Source organism: Salvelinus fontinalis, chromosome 28, assembly GCF_029448725.1.
Source record: "Salvelinus fontinalis isolate EN_2023a chromosome 28, ASM2944872v1, whole genome shotgun sequence".
NCBI lineage: Eukaryota > Metazoa > Chordata > Actinopteri > Salmoniformes > Salmonidae > Salvelinus > Salvelinus fontinalis.
Genome location: NC_074692.1, coordinates 42386000 through 42411965, shown reverse-complemented (window position 1 = coordinate 42411965; position 25966 = coordinate 42386000). Strand labels below are relative to the sequence as shown.

Below are 25966 nucleotides of genomic sequence, written 5' to 3'. Positions count from 1 at the left end.
TATCTACTGGGTGAAATACCACAGTGTGCCATCACAGCAGCAAGATTTGTGACCTGTTGCCACATGAAAAAAGCAACCAGTGAAGAACAAACGCCATTGTAAATACAACCCATATTTATAGCGAAAGAGAGAGGGGGAGCGAGAGAGAGGGGGAGCGAGAGAGAGGGGGAGCGAGAGAGAGAGGGGGAGTGAGAGAGAGAGAGGGGGAGTGAAAAAGAGAGAGGGGGAGCGAGAGAGAGAGAGGGGGAGTGAGAAAGAGAGGGGGGAGCGAGAGAGAGAGGGGGAGTGAGAAAGAGAGAGAGGGAGCGAGAGAGCGAGAGAGCGAGAGAGAGAGGGGGAGCGAGAGAGTGAGAGAGAGGTGGAGCGAGAGAGGTGGAGCGAGAGAGGGGGAGCGAGAGAGACGGGGGGTAGTGAGAGAGAGGGGGGGAGCGAGAGAGAGTAACTGTGCAGTGGGAACAGTGTGTGTGGATGTAACTGTGCAGTGGGAACAGTGTGTGTGGATGTAACTGCAGTGGGAACAGTGTGAGACTGAGAGTACTGGTATATGTGTGTAAGTATGTACCGATCCTGTGTGTGTGCCCTCACATGTCTCCTGAAGATCCTGTCCAGCAGGCTGCGTCGGGGAGGCTCGGGGGGGGTGTTCCAGTCCAGATCTGGGGGTCTGGTCCCCTGGGGCCCAAACACGTTCAGATCACTGAAACACTCTGTATCTATCATCTATACAGAGGGAGAGAGAACGAGAGGGGAGAGCGGTTCAGTATATTAGAGTTGGTATAAGGACAGTGTATGACTGCCACTGACTGTCAAAACCACCAATAATTCAGTCTTTCAGGTTACGTTGCAGACTACCTCTGAGAAGAAACCAGAGGAGAGGGACAGACGTCTCAGTTCACCCACCTCGTGTTGCCATGGGATGGACACGCAGCCTGTAGAGAATTTGAAGTAGAAGTCGTTGTCGGTTTGGTCCAGATTTACTCCCTTGACTGTAGAGAACTGCTCAATGTCCAACACATCCTTACAGTACACCGCCCGGGGCTGATAGAGAGAAGAGAGGAATGGAGGAAGAGAGGGAGAAAGGGAGAAAGGAGGGAGGTGGAAGTAGAGGTAATCAACCCTGTTCCAATTCACATATTCATCCAGTCATGAATGTAACTGATTGAAACAGTTGGTTGGTTATATATTGAACACTTCCTGGTCTTGTGTTTCTACTGCTGAAGCAAGACCAGAGATACAATCCTCCTCTTCCTCTTCTACTTACGTCCGGTACGAAGGAGGGCTCCTGGATGCCTGCCTCCAGCCTTTTAAAGTTGATGTTCCTGAAGAAACAGTGAGCCTTCACCCCTGCTGACCCCTCTGCTGTACAGCCCAGTCTCTGCTTAGGATCTTTGGTCAACAGCTGGAGAGAGAGAGACAAGTAGAAACGATGATGCAATGTACAGTCGCTTATTTTAAAATATAATGAGATCGGCTACTCAGGGTGATTACCCAATATAGTCTGAGGTTCCTGACGACACACTAACTAGGCCTCCGTCTGAGGTTCCTGACGACACACTAACTAGGCCTCCGTCTGAGGTTCCTGACGACACACTAACTAGGCCCCCGTCTGAGGTTCCTGACGACACACTAACTAGGCCTCCGTCTGAGGTTCCTGACGACACACTAACTAGGCCTCCGTCTGAGGTTCCCGACGACACACTAACTAGGCCTCCGTCTGAGGTTCCCGACGACACACTAACTAGGCCTCCGTCTGAGGTTCCCGACGACACACTAACTAGGCCTCCGTCTGAGGTTCCTGACGACACACTAACTATGCCTCCGTCTGAGGTTCCTGACGACACACTAACTAGGCCTCCGTCTGAGGTTCCCGACGACACACTAACTAGGCCTCCGTCTGAGGTTCCTGACGACACACTAACTAGGCCTCCGTCTGAGGTTCCTGACGACACTCTAACTAGGCCTCCGTCTGAGGTTCCTGACGACACACTAACTAGGCCTCCGTCTGAGGTTCCTGACGACACACTAACTAGGCCTCCGTCTGAGGTTCCTGACGGCTTTAGTCTTATCAATTAATCAATCAATGGACTCTCACCACCCTACAGATGGCTTTGGTGTCTTCTGTAAACTTGTCGCTGTACTCCTCCTCTTCCTCTTGCACCCTCTTCTCCACCTCCTCCCGCTTCACTCGTTCTTTGCGTGCGCGGAAGGGTGAGCGTCCAGCGGTCATCTCGTAGATGAGACATCCCAGCCCCCACCAGTCTGGACTCATCCCATAGCGCTCGTTGTTGATCACCTCCGGAGCTACACACATAGCACAGTACAACACCAGATTGTCCCAATGCCATGTTCTCATCATGCAGGTTTGATGATATCTTCTTTGTATGGTAAAAGGTTTAAATTGATAATGTATTACTATAATGTAAGGTTTTTGTTCAATGATTTTATAGATGTATTATAAATGTATTATAATGCTGGTAATAGCATATGGAGGTGTCTCACCCATGTAACCCACTGTTCCCACTCTGCCTCGTATGGGGTCCCCTTCAGCCACTTTGATGGCCAGGCCCAGATCTGAGATCCGGATGTGTCCTACAGCATAGGGGAAGAGGTCAGGGGTCAAAGATCAGTCATATTTAGCAGATAGCCTCTCTGAGTTGAGACATTATCCCAGTAGTTACTGTATGCTATTGTACAGTAGGAAGAAGGTTAACTCACCATTATCATCTAATAGAATATTCTCTGGTTTTAAATCCCTGAGAAAAAGTTCAAAAACCACAGTTAGTTTGGTGCATTTGACATTGGGACTAAACCCAATACATCATGTGTTGATATCACGTGATCTCTGGAGACATTGGTATAGCGAATGACAATCAGAAGAATAGACAGTTCATTAGGGTATAGGTGGAAGTAGATAGAAATGGGTTGCCCCCAACTGATCTGAAATATCTTGCAATCTGAAACTAGATCTGTGTTTAAAGGCACCTTCTATTCTGTGAGTGTAGGTGCTATGATAAAAAGCTGTCACCTGTAAACGATGGATTCCTGGTGTAGGTGGTCCAGGCCGCAGCAGATCTGGGCAGCATAGAACTGGACCCTGTCCTTCTCAAAGCCTGGAGTCCCCATGCTGTAGATGTGGAACTTCAGATCTCCTCCATTCATTAAGGTCAACACCAGACACAGAGCATCTTTGGTCTCATAGGCATACGCTAAACTCACCTAGAGAGAGGGGCCAAGACACAGGGGCAGAGATTAGAAATCAGACAGAGAGACACAGAGAGAGAGCGGGAGAATAAAGTAAAAGAAGTGTGTATTGTGTATGGTCATTTATTCTAATAAATAACAGGAGACTCACAACAAATCTGCTGTTGACCTTCTCTAGTATTTGTTTCTCATTGAGGGCCATGGACTCTCCTTTCCTCTTCTTAATCCTCTTCTTCTCTAACTTCTTGCAGGCATACATCTTCCCTGTGGCTCGCACCTGGCACGCACACACCTGATAGAACACAGTATTATACCATGGGCCAGTTTATCTCACAATCACAATCTTCTAATAATTCTAAGAGGAAATATTTGCCTTACCTCTCCGAATCCGCCCTTCCCCAGTACTCTGTACTGTCGAAACGTATCCTTGGCTATTGGCTGTCTGAAAACACACATCAGCCATTAATGTACAGCTGAACAATATTACACCGTACATCATGGAACATAATAATACTAGCCTGGGTGCAAGGCTGATCCTGCTTTAGCCAACTGTTTTATGGAGAAAGTACCAGGCTGATAGTGAACACCATTCAAATAATCTCTAAAAACATCAGACATTTATTTGATTTTGTAGGAGTTTTTAGGTAGCACTCACCTCTCCAGCATCTTCCACTGTAGGAAACGGTCAAAGTACATGCTGTTCTGGTAGTCCGAGAAGGGAGCTCCTCTCAGGTAGTGATGGAGAGCTCTGAGAGCACAGACAACAAGAGGTTACTGGTTAAAGCCCTGAGACAACAGACAGCTGCAGTTACAGTTAACAAGGGGCTCCAGGGTCCCTCCAGGGTGTCAGTGCTTCAGCCAACCTCTCTGTGGTTCTTCATTGTCAAACATTACCTTGTCCCCAGGCTCTTACACAACTGCATATGCAGTGCTATGAAAAAGTATTTGTCCCCTTCCTAATTTTCTCTACTTTTGTATATTTTTGATACTGAATGTTATCAGATCTTCAACCAAGATCTAATATTAGATAAAGGGAACCTGAGTGAACAAATAACAAAAAAAGTGTGTGTGGGTGTGTGTGTGTGTGGGGGGGGGGGGGGGGGGGGGGGTCACTGAGCACCTGGCCCTACCTGGTACTCCAACCACTCAATTCTTCCACTGTTACCAAGTGGGTTAAACAAAGCCTCTTTAGAAGCTGCGTTATGCCAGCAGCAAATTGTATAGCTTGATAGAAGACTTGGATACAGCATAACGAGTATGGGACCAGGTTAGGGATGAGCTAGGAACAAGCTGTTTCTTAATAATGTCATAGTTGACGAGAAGTAATGTGAACAAAGGAAGATTCCCTTACTTCCGACAGTCACTGAAGATCTCCTTGCAGGGGTGGAGCTCCAGGTTCTCTCTACACTGCTCAGCAAGGCTCTCTGCTGCCTCCACACACTCGGACGACTACACACACACACACACACGCAAGAGCACACACAAGCACCCACACACAAGTTATATTTCTCTAATAGCTGTACATCTACATTCACCAATCCTCCTTTAGACTGACAAACCTGTTTAGACAGGAACTTCCCAATAATCTGATCTCCTCTGCTTTTCCGTTTCTCATCAGGCACCAGCTCATAGTCGTCCTAAAGAACACAACATCCCATTATTAAACACTGACAGTACATATCAGACCTGGTTCAACATAACATCCCATTATTAAACACTGACAGTACATATCAGACCTGGTTCAACACAACATCCCATTATTAAACACTGACAGTACATATCAGACCTGGTTCAACTCAACATCCCATTATTAAACACTGACAGTACATATCAGACCTGGTTCAACACAACATCCCATTATTAAACACTGACAGTACATATCAGACCTGGTTCAACTCAACATCCCATTATTAAACACTGACAGTACATATCAGACCTGGTTCAACACAACATCCCATTATTAAACACTGACAGTACATATCAGACCTGGTTCAACACAACATCACATTATTAAACACTGACAGTACATATCAGACCTGGTTCAACACAACATCCCATTATTAAACACTGACAGTACATATCAGACCTGGTTCAACATAACATTCCATTATTAAACACTGACAGTACATATCAGACCTGGTTCAACACAACATCCCATTATTAAACACTGACAGTACATATCAGACCTGGTTCAACACAACATCCCATTATTAAACACTGACAGTACATATCAGACCTGGTTCAACACAACATCCCATTATTAAACACTGACAGTACATATCAGACCTGGTTCAACATAACATCACATTATTAAACACTGACAGTACATATCAGACCTGGTTCAACACAACATCCCATTATTAAACACTGACAGTACATATCAGACCTGGTTCAACACAACATCCCATTATTAAACACTGACAGTACATATCAGACCTGGTTCAACACAACATCCCATTATTAAACACTGACAGTACATATCAGACCTGGTTCAACATAACATCACATTATTAAACACTGACAGTACATATCAGACCTGGTTCAACACAACATCCCATTATTAAACACTGACAGTACATATCAGACCTGGTTCAACATAACATTCCATTATTAAACACTGACAGTACATATCAGACCTGGTTCAACACAACATCCCATTATTAAACACTGACAGTACATATCAGACCTGGTTCACCAAAACATCCCATTATTAAACACTGACAGTACATATCAGACCTGGTTCAACACAACATCCCATTATTAAACACTGACAGTACATATCAGACCTGGTTCAACATAACATTCCATTATTAAACACTGACAGTACATATCAGACCTGGTTCAACACAACATCCCATTATTAAACACTGACAGTACATATCAGACCTGGTTCAACATAACATCACATTATTAAACACTGACAGTACATATCAGACCTGGTTCAACTCAACATCACATTATTAAACACTGACAGTACATATCAGACCTGGTTCAACATAACATTCCATTATTAAACACTGACAGTACATATCAGACCTGGTTCAACATAACATTCCATTATTAAACACTGACAGTACATATCAGACCTGGTTCAACACAACATCCCATTATTAAACACTGACAGTACATATCAGACCTGGTTCAACATAACATTCCATTATTAAACACTGACAGTACATATCAGACCTGGTTCAACATAACATTCCATTATTAAACACTGACAGTACATATCAGACCTGGTTCAACACAACATCCCATTATTAAACACTGACAGTACATATCAGACCTGGTTCAACTCAACATCACATTATTAAACACTGACAGTACATATCAGACCTGGTTCAACACAACATCCCATTATTAAACACTGACAGTACATATCAGACCTGGTTCAACACAACATCCCATTATTAAACACTGACAGTACATATCAGACCTGGTTCAACACAACATCCCATGATTAAACACTGACAGTACTTATCAGACCTGGTTCACCACAACATCCCATTATTAAACACTGACAGTACTTATCAGACCTGGTTCAACACAACATCCCATTATTAAACACTGACAGTACTTATCAGACCTGGTTCAACACAACATCCCATTATTAAACACTGACAGTACATATCAGACCTGGTTCAACTCAACATCCCATTATTAAACACTGACAGTACATATCAGACCTGGTTCAACATAACATCCCATTATTAAACACTGACAGTACATATCAGACCTGGTTCAACATAACATCCCATTATTAAACACTGACAGTACATATCAGACCTGGTTCAACACAACATCCCATTATTAAACACTGACAGTACATATCAGACCTGGTTCAACATAACATCCCATTATTAAACACTGACAGTACATATCAGACCTGGTTCAACATAACATCACATTATTAAACACTGACAGTACATATCAGACCTGGTTCAACATAACATCCCATTATTAAACACTGACAGTACATATCAGACCTGGTTCAACTCAACATCCCATTATTAAACACTGACAGTACATATCAGACCTGGTTCAACATAACATCACATTATTAAACACTGACAGTACATATCAGACCTGGTTCAACATAACATCCCATTATTAAACACTGACAGTACATATCAGACCTGGTTCAACTCAACATCCCATTATTAAACACTGACAGTACATATTTTTTTATTTTTTTTATTTCACCTTTATTTAACCAGGTAGGCAAATTGAGAACACGTTCTCATTTACAATTGCGACCTGGCCAAGATAAAGCAAAGCAGTTCAACACATACAACAACACATAGTTACACATGGAGTAAAACAAACATACAGTCAATAATACAGTGAAAATAAGTCTATATACAATATGAGCAAGTGAGGTGAGATAAGGGAGGTGAAGGCAAACAAAATATATATATAAATAAATAAATAAATATATAAAAAGGCCATGGTGGCGAAGTAAATACAATATAGCAAGTAAAAAAAATAACACTGGAATGGTTGGTTTGCAGTGGAAGAAGGTGCAAAGTAGAGATAGAAATAATGGGGTGCAAAGGAGCAAAATAAATAAATACAGTAGGTAAAGAGGTAGTTGTTTGGGCTAAATTATAGATGGGCTATGTACAGGTGCAGTAATCTATGAGCTGCTCTGACAGCTGGTGCTTAAAGCTAGTGAGGGAGATAAGTGTTTCCAGTTTCAGAGATTTTTGTAGTTCGTTCCAGTCATTGGCAGCAGAGAACTGGAAGGAGAGGCGGCCAAAGGAAGAATTGGTTTTGGGGGTGACCAGAGAGATATACCTGCTGGAGCGCGTGCTACAGGTAGGTGCTGCTATGGTGACCAGCGAGCTGAGATAAGGGGGGACTTTACCTAGCAGGGTCTTGTAGATGACCTGGAGCCAGTGGGTTTGGCGACGAGTGTGAAGCGAGGGCCAGCCAACGAGAGCGTACAGGTCGCAGTGGTGGGTAGTATATGGGGCTTTGGTGACAAAACGGATGGCACTGTGATAGACTGCATCCAATTTATTGAGTAGGGTTTTGGAGGCTATTTTGTAAATGACATCACCGAAGTCGAGGATTGGTAGGATGGTCAGTTTTACAAGGGTATGTTTGGCAGCATGAGTGAAGGATGCTTTGTTGCGGAATAGGAAGCCGATTCTAGATTTAACTTTGGATTGGAGATGCTTGATGTGAGTCTGGAAGGAGAGTTTACAGTCTAACCAGACACCTAGGTATTTGTAGTTGTCCACATATTCTAAGTCAGAGCCGTCCAGAGTAGTGATGCTGGACAGGCGGGCAGGTGCAGGCAGCGATCGGTTGAAGAGCATGCATTTAGTTTTACTTGTATTTAAGAGCAATTGGAGGCCACGGAAGGAGAGTTGTATGGCATTGAAGCTCGCCTGGAGGGTTGTTAACACAGTGTCAAGAGAAGGGCCAGAAGTATACAGAATAGTGTCGTCTGCGTAGAGACCTGGTTCAACACAACAGTACATATCAGACCTGGTTCAACATAACATCCCATTATTAAACACTGACAGTACATATCAGACCTGGTTCAACTCAACATCCCATTATTAAACACTGACAGTACATATCAGACCTGGTTCAACATAACATCCCATTATTAAACACTGACAGTACATATCAGACCTGGTTCAACATAACATCCCATTATTAAACACTGACAGTACATATCAGACCTGGTTCAACTCAACATCCCATTATTAAACACTGACAGTACATATCAGACCTGGTTCAACATAACATCCCATTATTAAACACTGACAGTACATATCAGACCTGGTTCAACACAACATCCCATTATTAAACACTGACAGTACATATCAGACCTGGCTCAACACAACATTCCATTATTAAACACTGACAGTACATATGAGACCTGGTTCCAAATGTGATCAGTTTTCTTTGAAATACGTCATGCACTAGCAATGTATCGCATAATGCAACCAATGGAAGTCCCAAAAGTGCAAACCAAATCCAACTGGCATGCTGGGTAAAGTAAGCTAAGCAACTGTAGCATTTGAAAGAAAACAGTATACTATTTTGACCGAGGTCTGACTGGTACATACAATAATATTCCATAATCACGGGCAATGTATGGACTAAACCATGTTTTGAATGATAGACATTATTGTGTGGCTATCAGTGTTGTGCAAACATGCAACATGCGACTAGACAGTGTGGACTGCCTTAACTTGAAAATGATCAGTCATTATCTATACCCTTAGTAGCTCAGATATAGGAGGGAGAAGTGTATTGTTTGTGTAGTGTGACAAGGTGAAAACTGTACTTTGTTACGAGTGCTAATTATGCATTTAATTGTTAAATGCAATTGATTTGTTTAATGTGAAGGGAGATACCTAGTCAGTGGTACTGAATGCATCCAACTGAAATGTGTCTACCGCATTTAACCCAACCCCTCTGAATCAAACATGTGCTTTGTGCACAGCACACATTCTTGATTTGATGTCTTCTAAGCCCATACGGCTGGGCACCAACGGTGGTAAAGGTGTATACAGATGGAGAAATTCAGATATGATGTCATTGTTTTAGCACTAGAAAAATAAATGAAGTGAGTTGCACACTATATAAATAAACTCCCAGTCATTTATTGGGTAAAACACCAGTAAATAATTGTTTTAGCACTACTCAGAGTTTCTAACCTATGGCGTGCAACATGGTTCAATGTGCCAGTAAATCAGCACAATCTACTTGTTCATTTTTTCAAATTACCGCCATCTTGGAGCTAGAATCAGGATCATGTAAACTGAGCTAATGCCCATACAAAAAAGAGTAACGGAGAGCAATGTACAACACGGCGATCTGAACAAACAAGGCATTTGTAGTAAGTACATGGGGACCGCCATCTTTATGCCCCTTCGCCATTGGTGTACAACAATCAATCAATCATATATCAGCCACGAGTGTGAGAGTATTGAGTGTGGTTCAGCATTGCTAGGGCCGGAGGATAGTCTCGAGGTGAGTAGGTCAGCTGATCTGGGCATTGCTAGGGCCGGAGGATAGTCTCGAGGTGAGTAGGTCAGCTGATCTGGGCATTGCTAGGGCCGGGGGATAGTCTCGAGGTGAGTAGGTCAGCTGATCTGGGCATTGCTAGGGCCGGGGGATAGTCTCGAGGTGAGTAGGTCAGCTGATCTGGGCATTGCTAGGGCCGGAGGATAGTCTCGAGGTGAGTAGGTCAGCTGATCTGGGCATTGCTAGGGCCGGGGGATAGTCTCGAGGTGAGTAGGTCAGCTGATCTGGGCATTGCTAGGGCCGGGGGATAGTCTCGAGGTGAGTAGGTCAGCTGATCTGGGCATTGCTAGGGCCGGGGGATAGTCTCGAGGTGAGTAGGTCAGCTGATCTGGGCATCGGTGAAAATCCTTCACTCCCTGATCATTCTCTCCCTCCTTAATCCCCATTACGCAAGACTCTCCACTAGCCCACCTGCCCTGAAACACAAACACCTCTTTAACCCATAATCTGTTATTAACAGACACTCTCTATACTCCATATGTGATCCTGCGTTGCCTGGCAACCACATAGTCAACACGGCAGGATTCCATGAGGTCCTGGAGTGTCACAGTGTGTCAGACCAGCATCACCAGCTTTCCAACACACACACACACACACACACACACACACACACACACACACACACACACACACACACACACACACACACACACACGTCTAGAGTTTCTCTCCTGACCCAGGCTGTGGCACACTCTAGAGTGATCTACTCTGTTCTGAGACACAGACAGAGAGAAACAGAGGCATAGAAAGAAAGAAACAGAGAGAGAGAAACAGAGAGAGAGAAACAGAGCCATAGAAAGAAAGAAACCGAGAGAGAGAAACAGAGAGAGGCCATAGAAACAGAGAGAAACACAGAGAGAGAAACAGAGAGAGAGAAACAGGGCCATAGAAACAGAGAGAGAAACACAGAGAGAGATAAACAGAGCCATAGAAAGAAAGAGAGTGAGAATCAGAGAGAGAAACAGAGCCATAGAAAGAAAGAGAGAAAGAGAAACAGAGAGAGAAATAGAGCCATAGAAAGAAAGAGAGAAAGAGAAACACAGAGAGAGAAACAGAGAGAGAGAAACAGAGCCATGGAAACAGAGAGAAAGAGAAACAGAGAGAGAAACAGAAAGAGAGAAACAGAGCCACGGAAACAGAGAGAAAGAGAAACAGAGAGAGAAACAGAGAGAGAGAAACAGAGAGAGAAACAGAGCCATAGAAACCGAGAGAAAGAGAAACAGAGCCATAGAAAGAGAGAGAAAGAGAAACAGAGAGAGTAACAGAGCCATAGAAACCAAGAGAAAGAGAAACAGAGCCATAGAAAGAGAGAGAAACAGAGAGAGTAACAGAGCCATAGAAAGAAAGAGAGTGAGAATCAAAGAGAGAAACAGAACCATAGAAAGAAAGAGAGAAAGAAAGAGAAACAGAGAGAGAAAGAAAGAGAGAGGGAAAGAAAGAGAGAAGTACAAAGAGAGAGAGAAACAGAGAGAGGGAAACAGAGAGAGGGAAACAGAGAGAGGGAAACAGAGAGAGAGAGAGAAAGAAAGAGAAACAGAGAGACAGAAACAGAGTCATAGAAACAGAGAGAGAAACAGAGAGAGAAAGAAAGAGAGAGGGAAACACAGAGAGGGAAAGAAAGAAAGAGATACAAAGAGAGAGATACAGACAGAGGGAAACAGAGAGAGAGAAAGAAAGAGATACAAAGAGAGAGAAAGAAAGAGAAACAGAGCCATAGAAAGAAACAGAGAGAGAAAGAAACTGAGCCATAGAAAGAAAGGTGTGGGGTGAAAAGGCCAGACTTCTGTGATTAGATCTGTCCCTCTGACTTTAGTGGGGGGGGGTAAGGGTGTATACACAAGTCTGCAAAAAAGCCAAGGGGGCGTCTCCATTTCCCTTCAGCTAACCCCTAGGGGTAACAATTGGGAAGCTCATTCTGTGTAGTTGTGTGTGTGTGTGTGTGTGTGTGTGTGTGTGTGTGTCAACGCATACATACTTTGGCCAACAATAGCCAATCATAATTCGCCAGCAATCACACATACCCCCCTCCCTCCCTCTGCACTGACGTCAGAGGAACCACAGGGACCCCAGGCACATTCCTTCCTTCCCTCTCTCCTTCTCTCTCTTGTCCTAGTTTATACAGTATAGTATCTGTTTCTCTCTCACAAAAAAACGACCCCACAAGATTATTTGGGTGATGGAATCTAGATGTCTGATTTCATCATCTCTTCTTTCTCATAACATTGTGTTTTACCCTCAGATCTAGTGTGTGTGACTACAAATGCATGTCTAGTGTGTGTGAAGGTAACTTCCCTCTGATGGTGATGGTCATTTTTAAGTTGGTGGGAAGTGGTGCAGATGGGCAGTGGTGCAGATGGGAGGGGTGCAGATGGGAAGGGGTGCAGATGGGAAGGGGGGTCTGACCAGAAACAATCCTCTCATCCAGTCACATGATCATGGGGAGGCTGCGGGCCACTGTTGATATTGGGTTTGATTCTCTACAATTCTCTACAATTTCTTCTGTACAATGTAAAACCTGTCATCTGGAACACACTGTGTCACTGAGTGAAGGGGAGGCTGTTAGTATAATCACTTCTCAATTTGATTATCTTCTATCAGTCAACTGAACATGATCAGTAATTTTTTTAGATAGTTTTTAATCCAAGTGAGTGCATTTAAAAGTGTGTGTGTTACCATGGCGTCCAGTAGGTGGATGCATCGTAGCAATTCAGGTCTGGTCTCACAGTACAGGCGGAACAGCAGTCTGCCGATGGGCTGCTTCTCACACAGGCTTATGTAGTCCCGATCTGCCAGAAACACACACACACACACACACACATTTGGATAGACCTAGGCACATTTACAAACACTTACAACACACCAGCAAAGTGGCACACAAATAATACTTGCAAAAACACACACACAGACGCAGACACAGTAATGTACCGATGCTGTTGCCCAGCTCAGTGCATTGGCTGATGTGGGGGAAGCGAAGGATCTCCTTCCATTTCTTACTCCTCCCTTTCCGCTTCCCACCTCCACCTGCAGAGAGAGAGAAAACAAGGGATGAGGGGGATGATCAACTACAGCACCAAAAACGGAGGTTCTGTGCTTACACACACACACACACACACACACACACACACACACACACACACACACACACACACACACACACACACACACACACACACACACACACACACACACACACACACACACACACACACACACACACACACACAGCATAGAACATATCAGTTGTTGGTGAGGCGCACACACGCACGCACGCACGCACGCAAAGAGAGAAAGAGATGGAGAGCACTTCAACTGACAAATGAGTGCAGATCAGGGCTCTGAATGAACTCATAGCCATTGTGTTTATGTATCATTTATACATTATGTCTCACTTCCTCTCCAAATCCCTTCTCTCCCTTTTCTTTTCGTCCTCTGTGTAATGCGGCGGGGAATGTGGCCACCCCGAGGCAGAACAGTGTGCGTGTGTGTTTAACAGAGAATCCATCCCAGCCAGGCAGATTCCCATCGGAACATAGAGCTTGGCCAAAGCAGATTCCATCACTAAATAACCCTGAATATGCTTCCAGCAGAGGGCTCTCACACACACGCATCAATATCATATGATTAACCATGTTTGCTACTGAAATGGTGCTAATGTTCGCTAAGTTTGCCCTTCCTTGTCTCACACTCACATTGTGTGGGATAGTCTGGTATGAGAGTGATGGAGAGAGATGGAGAGCGAGAGAGCGGTAGAGGAGAGAGCGAGGGCTACAGACAGATGGACATCTTTAATCAATAATCCAGGAACGCTTCAACAAGTATGTAATGTGTTAACCACTCACTGTGTGTAAACGCTTTGGCAGCTTTCACATCCCTTTCCTCTTTACTAACCCCCCCATCTCTTTCTTGCACACTGACTGCTGCCACCGACCCTCCCCTCAGGCATCAGTCTAAACTGGGTTACACAATGGGTCTCCCTCCTCCCCTCAGACCTCAGTTTAAACTGGGTTACACAACAGGTCTCCCTCCTCCCCTCAGACCTCAGTTTAAACTGGGTTACACAACAGGCCTCTCTCCTCCCCTCAGACCTCAGTCTAAATTGGGTTACACAACAGGCCTCCCTCCTCCCCTCAGACCTCAGTTTAAACTGGGTTACACAACAGGCCTCTCTCCTCCCCTCAGACCTCAGTCTAAATTGGGTTACACAACAGGCCTCTCTCCTCCAATCAGACCTCAGTCTAAATTGGGTTACACAACAGGCCTCCCTTCTTCCCTCAGACCTCAGTCTAAACTGGGTTACACAACAGGTCTCCCTCCTCCCCTCAGACCTCAGTCTAAATTGGGTTACACAACAGGCCTCTCTCCTCCCCTCAGACCTCAGTCTAAATTGGGTTACACAACAGGTCTCCCTCCTCCCCTCAGACCTCAGTTTAAACTGGGTTACACAACAGGCCTCTCTCCTCCCCTCAGACCTCAGTCTAAATTGGGTTACACAACAGGCCTCCCTCCTCCCCTCAGACCTCAGTTTAAACTGGGTTACACAACAGGCCTCTCTCCTCCCCTCAGACCTCAGTCTAAATTGGGTTACACAACAGGCCTCTCTCCTCCAATCAGACCTCAGTCTAAATTGGGTTACACAACAGGCCTCCCTTCTCCCCTCAGACCTCAGTCTAAACTGGGTTACACAACAGGTCTCCCTCCTCCCCTCAGACCTCAGTCTAAATTGGGTTACACAACAGGCCTCTCTCCTCCCCTCAGACCTCAGTCTAAATTGGGTTACACAACAGGCCTCCCTCCTCCCCTCAGACCTCAGTCTAAACTGGGTTACACAATGGGTCTCCCTTCTCCCCTCAGACCTCAGTCTAAACTGGGTTACACAACAGGTCTCCCTCCTCTCCTCAGACCTCAGTCTAAACTGGGTTACAAAATGGGTCTCCCTCCTCTCCTCAGACCTCAGTCTAAACTGGGTTACACAATGGGTCTCCCTCCTCAGACCTCAGTCTAAACATGGTTACACAATGGGTCTCCCTCCTCTCCTCAGACCTCAGTCTAAACTGGGTTACACAATGGGTCTCCCTCCTCCCCTCAGACCTCAGTCTAAACTGGGTTACACAACAGGCCTCCCTCCTCCCCTCAGACCTCAGTCTAACCTGGGTTACACAATGGGTCTCCCTCCTCTCCTCAGACCTCAGTCTAAACATGGTTACACAATGGTCCTCCCTCCCCCCTCAGACCTCAGTCTAAACAGGGTTACACAATGGGTCTCCCTCCTCTCCTCAGACCTCAGTCTAAACATGGTTACACAATGGGTCTCCCTCCTCTCCTCAGACCTCAGTCTAAACTGGGTTACACAATGGGTCTCCCTCCTCCCCTCAGACCTCAGTCTAAACTGGGTTACACAACAGGCCTCCCTCCTCCCCTCAGACCTCAGTCTAACCTGGGTTACACAATGGGCTTCCCTCCTCCCCTCAGACCTCAGTCTAAACTGAGTTACACAATGGGTCTCCCTCCTCCCCTCAGACCTCAGTCTAAACTGGGTTACACAACAGGCCTCCCTTCTCCCCTCAGACCTCAGTTTAAACTGGGTTACACAATGGGTCTCCCTTCTCCCCTCAGACCTCAGTCTAAACATGGTTACACAATGGGCCTCCCTCCCCCCTCAGACCTCAGTCTAAACATGGTTACACAATGGGTCTCCCTCCTCTCCTCAGACCTCAGTCTAAACTGGGTTACACAATGGGCCTCCCTCCTCCCCTCAGACCTCAGTTTAAACTGGGTTACACAACAGGCCTCTCTCCTCCCCTCAGACCTCAGTCTAAATTGGGTTACACAACAGGCCTCCCTCCTCCCCTCAGACCTCAGTTTAAATTGGGTTACACAACAGGCCTCCCTCCTCCCCTCAGACCTCAGTTTAAACTGGGTTACACAACAGGCCTCTCTCCTCCCCTCAGACCTCAGTCTAAATTGGGTTACACAACAGGCCTCTCTCCTCCCCTCAGACCTCAGTCTAAATTGGGTTACACAACAGGCCTCCCTCCTCCCCTCAGACCTCAGTCTAAACTGGGTTACACAATGGGCTTCCCTCCTCCCCTCAGACCTCAGTCTAAACTGGGTTACACAATGGGTCTCCCTCCTCCCCTCAGACCTCAGTTTAAACTGGGTTACAGAACAGGCCTCCCTCCTCCCCTCAGACCTCAGTCTAAACATGGTTACACAATGGTCCTCCCACCCCCTCAGACCTCAGTCTAAACATGGTTACACAATGGGTCTCCCTCCTCTCCTCAGACCTCAGTCTAAACTGGGTTACACAATGGGTCTCCCTCCTCAGACCTCAGTCTAAACATGGTTACACAATGGGTCTCCCTCCTCTCCTCAGACCTCAGTCTAAACTGGGTTACACAATGGGTCTCCCTCCTCCCCTCAGACCTCAGTCTAAACTGGGTTACACAACAGGCCTCCCTCCTCCCCTCAGACCTCAGTCTAACCTGGGTTACACAATGGGCTTCCCTCCTCCCCTCAGACCGCAGTCTAAACTGGGTTACACAACAGGCCTCCCTTCTCTCCTCAGACCTCAGTCTAAACTGGGTTACACAATGGGCCTCCCTCCTCCCCTCAGACCTCAGTTTAAACTGGGTTACACAACAGGCCTCTCTCCTCCCCTCAGACCTCAGTCTAAATTGGGTTACACAACAGGCCTCCCTCCTCCCCTCAGACCTCAGTTTAAACTGGGTTACACAACAGGCCTCTCTCCTCCCCTCAGACCTCAGTCTAAATTGGGTTACACAACAGGCCTCTCTCCTCCCCTCAGACCTCAGTCTAAATTGGGTTACACAACAGGCCTCCCTCCTCCCCTCAGTCCTCAGTCTAACCTGGGTTACACAATGGGCTTCCCTCCTCCCCTCAGACCTCAGTCTAAACTGAGTTACACAATGGGTCTCCCTCCTCCCCTCAGACCTCAGTCTAAACTGGGTTACACAACAGGCCTCCCTTCTCCCCTCAGACCTCAGTTTAAACTGGGTTACACAATGGGTCTCCCTTCTCCCCTCAGACCTCAGTCTAAACTGGGTTACACAACAGGTCTCCCTCCTCTCCTCAGACCTCAGTCTAAACTGGGTTACACAATGGTCCTCCCTCCCCCCTCAGACCTCAGTCTAAACTGGGTTACACAATGGGTCTCCCTCCTCTCCTCAGACCTCAGTCTAAACTGGGTTACACAATGGGTCTCCCTCCTCTCCTCAGACCTCAGTCTAAACATGGTTACACAATGGGTCTCCCTCCTCCCCTCAGACCTCAGTCTAAACTGGGTTACACAACAGGCCTCCCTCCTCCCCTCAGACCTCAGTCTAACCTGGGTTACACAATGGGCTTCCCTCCTCCCCTCAGACCGCAGTCTAAACTGGGTTACACAACAGGCCTCCCTTCTCTCCTCAGACCTCAGTCTAAACTGGGTTACACAATGGGTCTCCCTCCTCCCCTCAGACCTCAGTCTAAACTGGGTTACACAACAGGCCTCCCTCCTCCCCTCAGTCCTCAGTCTAAACTGAGTTACACAATGGGTCTCCCTCCTCCCCTCAGACCTCAGTCTAAACTGGGTTACACAATGGTCCTCCCTCCCCCCTCAGACCTCAGTCTAAACTGGATTACACAATTGGTCTCCCTCCTCTCCTCAGACCTCAGTCTAAACTGGGTTACACAATGGGCCTCCCTCCTCTCCTCAGACCTCAGTCTAAACTGGGTTACACAATGGGCCTCCCTCCTCCCCTCAGACCTCAGTTTAAACTGGGTTACACAACAGGCCTCTCTCCTCCCCTCAGACCTCAGTCTAAATTGGGTTACACAACAGGCCTCCCTCCTCCCCTCAGACCTCAGTTTAAACTGGGTTACACAACAGGCCTCTCTCCTCCCCTCAGACCTCAGTCTAAATTGGGTTACACAACAGGCCTCTCTCCTCCCCTCAGACCTCAGTCTAAATTGGGTTACACAACAGGCCTCCCTTCTCCCCTCAGACCTCAGTCTAAACTGGGTTACACAACAGGACTCCCTCCTCCCCTCAGACCTCAGTTTAAACTGGGTTACACAACAGGCCTCTCTCCTCCCCTCAGACCTCAGTCTAAATTGGGTTACACAACAGGCCTCCCTCCTCCCCTCAGACCTCAGTCTAAACTGGGTTACACAATGGTCCTCCCTCCCCCCTCAAACCTCAGTCTAAACATGGTTACACAATGGGCCTCCCTCTCCCCTCACACCTCAGTCTAAACTGGGTTACACAATGGGTCTCCCTCCTCCCCTCAGACCTCAGTCTAAACTGGGTTACACAACAGGCTTCCCTCCTCCCCTCAGACCTCAGTCTAACCTGAGTTAAACAATGGGCCTCCCTCCTCCCCTCAGACCTCAGTCTAAACTTGGTTACACAATGGTCCTCCCTCCCCCCTCAGACCTCAGTTTAAACTGGGTTACACAACAGGCCTCTCTCCTCCCCTCAGACCTCAGTCTAAATTGGGTTACACAATGGGCTTCCAGCCTCCCCTCAGACCTCAGTCTAACCTGGGTTACACAATGGGTCTCCCTCCTCCCCTCAGACCTCAGTTTAAACTGGGTTACACAACAGGCCTCCCTCCTCCCCTCAGACCTCAGTCTAAACATGGTTACACAATGGTCCTCCCACCCCCTCAGACCTCAGTCTAAACATGGTTACACAACGGGCCTACCTCCCCCCTCAGACCTCAGTCTAAACTGGGTTACACAACAGGCCTCTCTTCTCTCCTCAGACCTCAGTCTAAACTGGGTTACACAATGGGCCTCCCTCCTCCCCTCAGACCTCAGTTTAAACTGGGTTACACAACAGGCCTCCCTCCTCCCCTCAGACCTCAGTCTAAACTGGGTTACACAACAGGCCTCCCTTCCCTCTCAGACCTCAGTCTAAACATGGTTACACAATGGGTCTCCCTCCTCTCCTCAGACCTCAGTCTAAACTGGGTTACACAATGGGTCTCCCTCCTCTCCTCAGACCTCAGTCTAAACATGGTTACACAATGGGTCTCCCTCCTCTCCTCAGACATCAGTCTAAACTGGGTTACACAATGGGTCTCCCTCCTCCCCTCAGACCTCAGTCTAAACTGGGTTACACAACAGGCCTCCCTCCTCTCCTCAGACCTCAGTCTAAACTGGGTTACACAATGGGTCTCCCTTCTCCCCTCAGACCTCAGTCTAAACTGGGTTACACAACAGGCCTCCCTTCTCCCCTCAGACCTCAGTTTAAACTGGGTTACACAATGGGTCTCCCTTCTCCCCTCAGACCTCAGTCTAAACTGGGTTACACAACAGGTCTCCCTCCTCTCCTCAGACCTCAGTCTAACCTGGGTTACACAATGGGCCTCCCTCCTCCCCTCAGACCTCAGTCTAAACTGGGTTACACAATGGTCCTCCCTCCCCCCTCAGACCTCAGTCTAAACTGGGTTAAACAATGGGTCTCCCTCCTCCCCTCAGACCTCAGTCTAACCTGGGTTACACAACAGGCCTCTCTCCTCCCCTCAGACCTCAGTCTAAACTGGGTTACACAACAGGCCTCTCTCCTCCCCTCAGGCCTCAGTCTAAATTGGGTTACACAACAGGCCTCTCTCCTCCCCTCAGACCTCAGTCTAAATTGGGTTACACAACAGGCCTCTCTCCTCCCCTCAGACCTCAGTCTAAATTGGGTTACACAACAGGCCTCCCTCCTCCCCTCAGACCTCAGTCTAAACTGGGTTACACAACAGGCCTCCCTCCTCCCCTCAGACCTCAGTCTAAACATGGTTACACAATGGTCCTCCCACCCCCTCAGACCTCAGTCTAAACATGGTTACACAACGGGCCTACCTCCCCCCTCAGACCTGAGTCTAAACTGGGTTACACAACAGGCCTCCCTTCTCTCCTCAGACCTCAGTCTAAACTGGGTTACACAATGGGCCTCCCTCCTCCCCTCAGACCTCAGTCTAAACTGGGTTACACAACAGGCCTCCCTTCCCTCTCAGACCTCAGTCTAAACATGGTTACACAATGGGTCTCCCTCCTCTCCTCAGACCTCAGTCTAAACTGGGTTACACAATGGGTCTCCCTCCTCTCCTCAGACCTCAGTCTAAACATGGTTACACAATGGGTCTCCCTCCTCTCCTCAGACCTCAGTCTAAACTGGGTTACACAATGGGTCTCCCTCCTCCCCTCAGACCTCAGTCTAAACTGGGTTACACAATGGGTCTCCCTCCTCCCCTCAGACCTCAGTCTAAACTGGGTTACACAACAGGCCTCCCTCCTCCCCTCAGACCTCAGTCTAACCTGGGTTACACAATGGGCTTCCCTCCTCCCCTCAGACCGCAGTCTAAACTGGGTTACACAACAGGCCTCCCTTCTCTCCTCAGACCTCAGTCTAAACTGGGTTACACAATGGGCCTCCCTCCTCCCCTCAGACCTCAGTCTAAACTGGGTTACACAACAGGCCTCCCTTCCCTCTCAGACCTCAGTCTAAACTGGGTTACACAACAGGCCTCCCTCCTCTCCTCAGACCTCAGTCTAAACTGGGTTACACAATGGGTCTCCCTTCTCCCCTCAGACCTCAATCTAAACTGGGTTACACAACAGGCCTCCCTCCTCCCCTCAGACCTCAGTCTAAACTGGGTTACACAATGGTCCTCCCTCCCCCCTCAGACCTCAGTTTAAACTGGGTTACACAATGGGTCTCCCTCCTCTCCTCAGACCTCAGTCTAAACTGGGTTACACAATGGGCCTCCCTCCTCCCCTCAGACCTCAGTTTAAACTGGGTTACACAACAGGCCTCTCTCCTCCCCTCAGACCTCAGTCTAAATTGGGTCACACAACAGGCCTCCCTCCTCCCCTCAGACCTCAGTTTAAACTGGGTTACACAACAGGCCTCTCTCCTCCCCTCAGACCTCAGTCTAAACTGGGTTACACAATGGTCCTCCCTCCCCCCTCAGACCTCAGTCTAAATTGGGTTACACAACAGGCCTCCCTCCTCCCCTCAGACCTCAGTCTAAACTGGGTTACACAATGGGCTTCCCTCCTCCCCTCAGACCTCAGTTTAAACTGGGTTACACAACAGGCCTCCCTCCTCCCCTCAGACCTCAGTCTAAACATGGTTACACAATGGTCCTCCCACCCCCTCAGACCTCAGTCTAAACATGGTTACACAACGGGCCTACCTCCCCCCTCAGACCTCAGTCTAAACTGGGTTACACAACAGGCCTCCCTTCCCTCTCAGACCTCAGTCTAAACATGGTTACACAATGGGTCTCCCTCCTCTCCTCAGACCTCAGTCTAAACTGGGTTACACAATGGGTCTCCCTCCTCTCCTCAGACCTCAGTCTAAACATGGTTACACAATGGGTCTCCCTCCTCTCCTCAGACATCAGTCTAAACTGGGTTACACAATGGGTCTCCCTCCTCCCCTCAGACCTCAGTCTAAACTGGGTTACACAACAGGCCTCCCTCCTCTCCTCAGACCTCAGTCTAAACTGGGTTACACAATGGGTCTCCCTTCTCCCCTCAGACCTCAGTCTAAACTGGGTTACACAACAGGCCTCCCTTCTCCCCTCAGACCTCAGTTTAAACTGGGTTACACAATGGGTCTCCCTTCTCCCCTCAGACCTCAGTCTAAACTGGGTTACACAACAGGTCTCCCTCCTCTCCTCAGACCTCAGTCTAACCTGGGTTACACAATGGGCCTCCCTCCTCCCCTCAGACCTCAGTCTAAACTGGGTTACACAATGGTCCTCCCTCCCCCCTCAGACCTCAGTCTAAACTGGGTTAAACAATGGGTCTCCCTCCTCCCCTCAGACCTCAGTCTAACCTGGGTTACACAACAGGCCTCTCTCCTCCCCTCAGACCTCAGTCTAAACTGGGTTACACAACAGGCCTCTCTCCTCCCCTCAGGCCTCAGTCTAAATTGGGTTACACAACAGGCCTCTCTCCTCCCCTCAGACCTCAGTCTAAATTGGGTTACACAACAGGCCTCTCTCCTCCCCTCAGACCTCAGTCTAAATTGGGTTACACAACAGGCCTCCCTCCTCCCCTCAGACCTCAGTCTAAACTGGGTTACACAACAGGCCTCCCTCCTCCCCTCAGACCTCAGTCTAAACATGGTTACACAATGGTCCTCCCACCCCCTCAGACCTCAGTCTAAACATGGTTACACAACGGGCCTACCTCCCCCCTCAGACCTGAGTCTAAACTGGGTTACACAACAGGCCTCCCTTCTCTCCTCAGACCTCAGTCTAAACTGGGTTACACAATGGGCCTCCCTCCTCCCCTCAGACCTCAGTCTAAACTGGGTTACACAACAGGCCTCCCTTCCCTCTCAGACCTCAGTCTAAACATGGTTACACAATGGGTCTCCCTCCTCTCCTCAGACCTCAGTCTAAACTGGGTTACACAATGGGTCTCCCTCCTCTCCTCAGACCTCAGTCTAAACATGGTTACACAATGGGTCTCCCTCCTCTCCTCAGACCTCAGTCTAAACTGGGTTACACAATGGGTCTCCCTCCTCCCCTCAGACCTCAGTCTAAACTGGGTTACACAATGGGTCTCCCTCCTCCCCTCAGACCTCAGTCTAAACTGGGTTACACAACAGGCCTCCCTCCTCCCCTCAGACCTCAGTCTAACCTGGGTTACACAATGGGCTTCCCTCCTCCCCTCAGACCGCAGTCTAAACTGGGTTACACAACAGGCCTCCCTTCTCTCCTCAGACCTCAGTCTAAACTGGGTTACACAATGGGCCTCCCTCCTCCCCTCAGACCTCAGTCTAAACTGGGTTACACAACAGGCCTCCCTTCCCTCTCAGACCTCAGTCTAAACTGGGTTACACAACAGGCCTCCCTCCTCTCCTCAGACCTCAGTCTAAACTGGGTTACACAATGGGTCTCCCTTCTCCCCTCAGACCTCAATCTAAACTGGGTTACACAACAGGCCTCCCTCCTCCCCTCAGACCTCAGTCTAAACTGGGTTACACAATGGTCCTCCCTCCCCCCTCAGACCTCAGTTTAAACTGGGTTACACAATGGGTCTCCCTCCTCTCCTCAGACCTCAGTCTAAACTGGGTTACACAATGGGCCTCCCTCCTCCCCTCAGACCTCAGTTTAAACTGGGTTACACAACAGGCCTCTCTCCTCCCCTCAGACCTCAGTCTAAATTGGGTCACACAACAGGCCTCCCTCCTCCCCTCAGACCTCAGTTTAAACTGGGTTACACAACAGGCCTCTCTCCTCCCCTCAGACCTCAGTCTAAACTGGGTTACACAATGGTCCTCCCTCCCCCCTCAGACCTCAGTCTAAATTGGGTTACACAACAGGCCTCCCTCCTCCCCTCAGACCTCAGTCTAAACTGGGTTACACAATGGGCTTCCCTCCTCCCCTCAGACCTCAGTTTAAACTGGGTTACACAACAGGCCTCCCTCCTCCCCTCAGACCTCAGTCTAAACATGGTTACACAATGGTCCTCCCACCCCCTCAGACCTCAGTCTAAACATGGTTACACAACGGGCCTACCTCCCCCCTCAGACCTCAGTCTAAACTGGGTTACACAATGGGTCTCCCTCCTCAGACCTCAGTCTAAACATGGTTACACAATGGGTCTCCCTCCTCTCCTCAGACCTCAGTCTAAACTGGGTTACACAATGGGTCTCCCTCCTCCCCTCAGACCTCAGTCTAAACTGGGTTACACAACAGGCCTCCCTCCTCCCCTCAGACCTCAGTCTAAACTGGATTACACAATGGGCCTCCCTCCTCCCCTCAGACCTCAGTCTAAACTGGGTTACACAACAGGCCTCCCTTCCCTCTCAGACCTCAGTCTAAACATGGTTACACAATGGGTCTCCCTCCTCTCCTCAGACCTCAGTCTAAACTGGGTTACACAATGGGTCTCCCTCCTCTCCTCAGACCTCAGTCTAAACATGGTTACACAATGGGTCTCCCTCCTCTCCTCAGACCTCAGTCTAAACTGGGTTACACAATGGGTCTCCCTCCTCCCCTCAGACCTCAGTCTAAACTGGGTTACACAACAGGCCTCCCTCCTCCCCTCAGACCTCAGTCTAACCTGGGTTACACAATGGGCTTCCCTCCTCCCCTCAGACCGCAGTCTAAACTGGGTTACACAACAGGCCTCCCTTCCCTCTCAGACCTCAGTCTAAACTGGGTTACACAACAGGCCTCCCTCCTCTCCTCAGACCTCAGTCTAAACTGGGTTACACAATGGGTCTCCCTTCTCCCCTCAGACCTCAATCTAAACTGGGTTACACAACAGGCCTCCCTCCTCTCCTCAGACCTCAGTCTAAACATGGTTACACAATGGGCCTCCTTCCCCCCTCAGACCTCAGTCTAAACTGGGTTACACAATGGGTCTCCCTCCTCCCCTCAGACCTCAGTCTAAACTGGGTTACACAACAGGCTTCCCTCCTCCCCTCAGACCTCAGTCTAACCTGAGTTACACAATGGGCCTCCCTCCTCCCCTCAGACCTCAGTCTAAACTGGGTTACACAATGGTCCTCCCGCCCCCCTCAGACCTCAGTCTAAACTGGGTTACACAATGGGTCTCCCTCCTCTCCTCAGACCTCAGTCTAAACTGGGTTACACAATGGGCCTCCCTCCTCTCCTCAGACCTCAGTCTAAACTGGGTTACACAATGGGCCTCCCTCCCCCCTCAGACCTCAGTCTAAACAAGGTTACACAATGGGCCTCCCTCCTCCCCTCCTTCACCTCACTGAACTGACATTGACTTGACAGGTGAAAGCTATGTAGTGGAACCCTTGCAGAGGTAAGCCTTCAGGCAACACATGCCCTGACCAGGAAAAACAGATAGGCTATAACTAGGACCCAGAGATGTTCCTGGTTGGGTCACATGGAATATAATGGAGATGGAACTCCATCAAGTCAACAGGTGTAACTAGTGAATTATTAACCCTGACCTTAAACATCCCAAAATAACTATTGGGCCTAAGCAACAGTAACTATGACATTCATACCCCAGCCCACTTCCCTAGCTACGTTCACACAACTTCTCAGAGAACAGAAATACGACTCTTTATGATTCAAATGGGGGAAACTAATGAATAAGTGACAGACAGGTGAGACGCAGTCAAGCTTATCAGAAGGCTAGGCTGGTTAGAGCAAGAGACTATGGTGGACATCATATCATAGATGGTAAACATATGGTCTACGAGGCTCATAACTGAATGAGGCCCATCAAATAGAGAATTACAACATATCTAATTCTCTCTCCTTCTCCACAGTGTTTTCTCATTCATTCCCTTCATGGATTTACAATGAATAAACAGGTGTAAGAAAGATAGTGTAAATAGCTTGGCCCTCCACCCTGTCTTTCAATACAACACGATGCTGTTGTGACACTGTAACACCACTGTAAGAGCAGAATCAACAACCTCTACATAATCAAAATAGTTGCTTTGTGAGATGTTAAAGTTCACAGTTAGCCATTGTTATGTAAATGCAAGGTTAAAAGTACCAGTGGCCTGGCTTTGGCCCCGGGTGAGAGCAGGTCCACCCGAGCCATGACCCAGTCAGACGACAGGGGTGTCGGCCTGCGTAGGTGGAAACATAAAAGTCTGATCCTTTTGGGTAAAACACTAGGGTAAATTGGGTAAAACATTAGGGTAAATTGGGTAAAGCATTAGGGTAAATCCTGTATGGATGTACTTGACCACAATACCCCTCCTTCCCTC

General features: G+C 47.9%; 2 protein-coding genes across 13 annotated transcripts in view; both read right to left on the bottom strand.

Moving 5' to 3' along the window:
* LOC129826734 (G protein-coupled receptor kinase 5-like) overlaps window positions 1–25966 on the bottom strand; it is a 55928-nt gene that overhangs the window by 4520 nt on the left and 25442 nt on the right. For 3 of the 4 annotated variants that reach the window (XM_055887765.1, XM_055887761.1, XM_055887762.1), the window contains exons 2-15: window positions 13174–13269; window positions 12922–13034; window positions 4758–4835; window positions 4550–4647; window positions 3854–3946; window positions 3577–3640; window positions 3350–3490; window positions 3023–3213; window positions 2713–2750; window positions 2497–2586; window positions 2090–2298; window positions 1259–1396; window positions 898–1035; window positions 586–717 (exon numbers count right to left, since the gene is read on the bottom strand). In XM_055887765.1, coding sequence (XP_055743740.1) covers window positions 586–717; window positions 898–1035; window positions 1259–1396; window positions 2090–2298; window positions 2497–2586; window positions 2713–2750; window positions 3023–3213; window positions 3350–3490; window positions 3577–3640; window positions 3854–3946; window positions 4550–4647; window positions 4758–4835; window positions 12922–13034; window positions 13174–13269 — 1619 coding nt within the window. Of the gene's footprint in view, window positions 1–562; window positions 718–897; window positions 1036–1258; window positions 1397–2089; window positions 2299–2496; window positions 2587–2712; window positions 2751–3022; window positions 3214–3349; window positions 3491–3576; window positions 3641–3853; window positions 3947–4549; window positions 4648–4757; window positions 4836–12921; window positions 13035–13173; window positions 13270–25966 lie in introns of all 4 variants that reach the window. The other variant, XM_055887764.1, reaches the window with a different exon arrangement.
* LOC129826735 (uncharacterized) lies at window positions 4842–12915 on the bottom strand. Of its 9 annotated transcripts, none has more exons than XM_055887770.1 (8): window positions 8995–12915; window positions 6535–8665; window positions 6285–6484; window positions 5735–6084; window positions 5535–5684; window positions 5235–5484; window positions 5035–5184; window positions 4842–4984 (listed from the first exon to the last, which is right to left on the bottom strand). In XM_055887770.1, exon 1 carries the CDS (start codon window positions 11995–11997, stop codon window positions 10942–10944), a length of 1056 nt encoding a protein of 351 aa, XP_055743745.1. In that variant the 5' UTR covers window positions 11998–12915; the 3' UTR covers window positions 4842–4984; window positions 5035–5184; window positions 5235–5484; window positions 5535–5684; window positions 5735–6084; window positions 6285–6484; window positions 6535–8665; window positions 8995–10941. The 9 variants fall into 9 exon arrangements, with proteins under 9 accessions (XP_055743745.1, XP_055743746.1, XP_055743750.1 ...); XM_055887771.1 differs by having other exon boundaries at window positions 4842–5084; window positions 5135–5184; XM_055887775.1 differs by having other exon boundaries at window positions 4842–5184; window positions 5235–5284; window positions 5335–5484.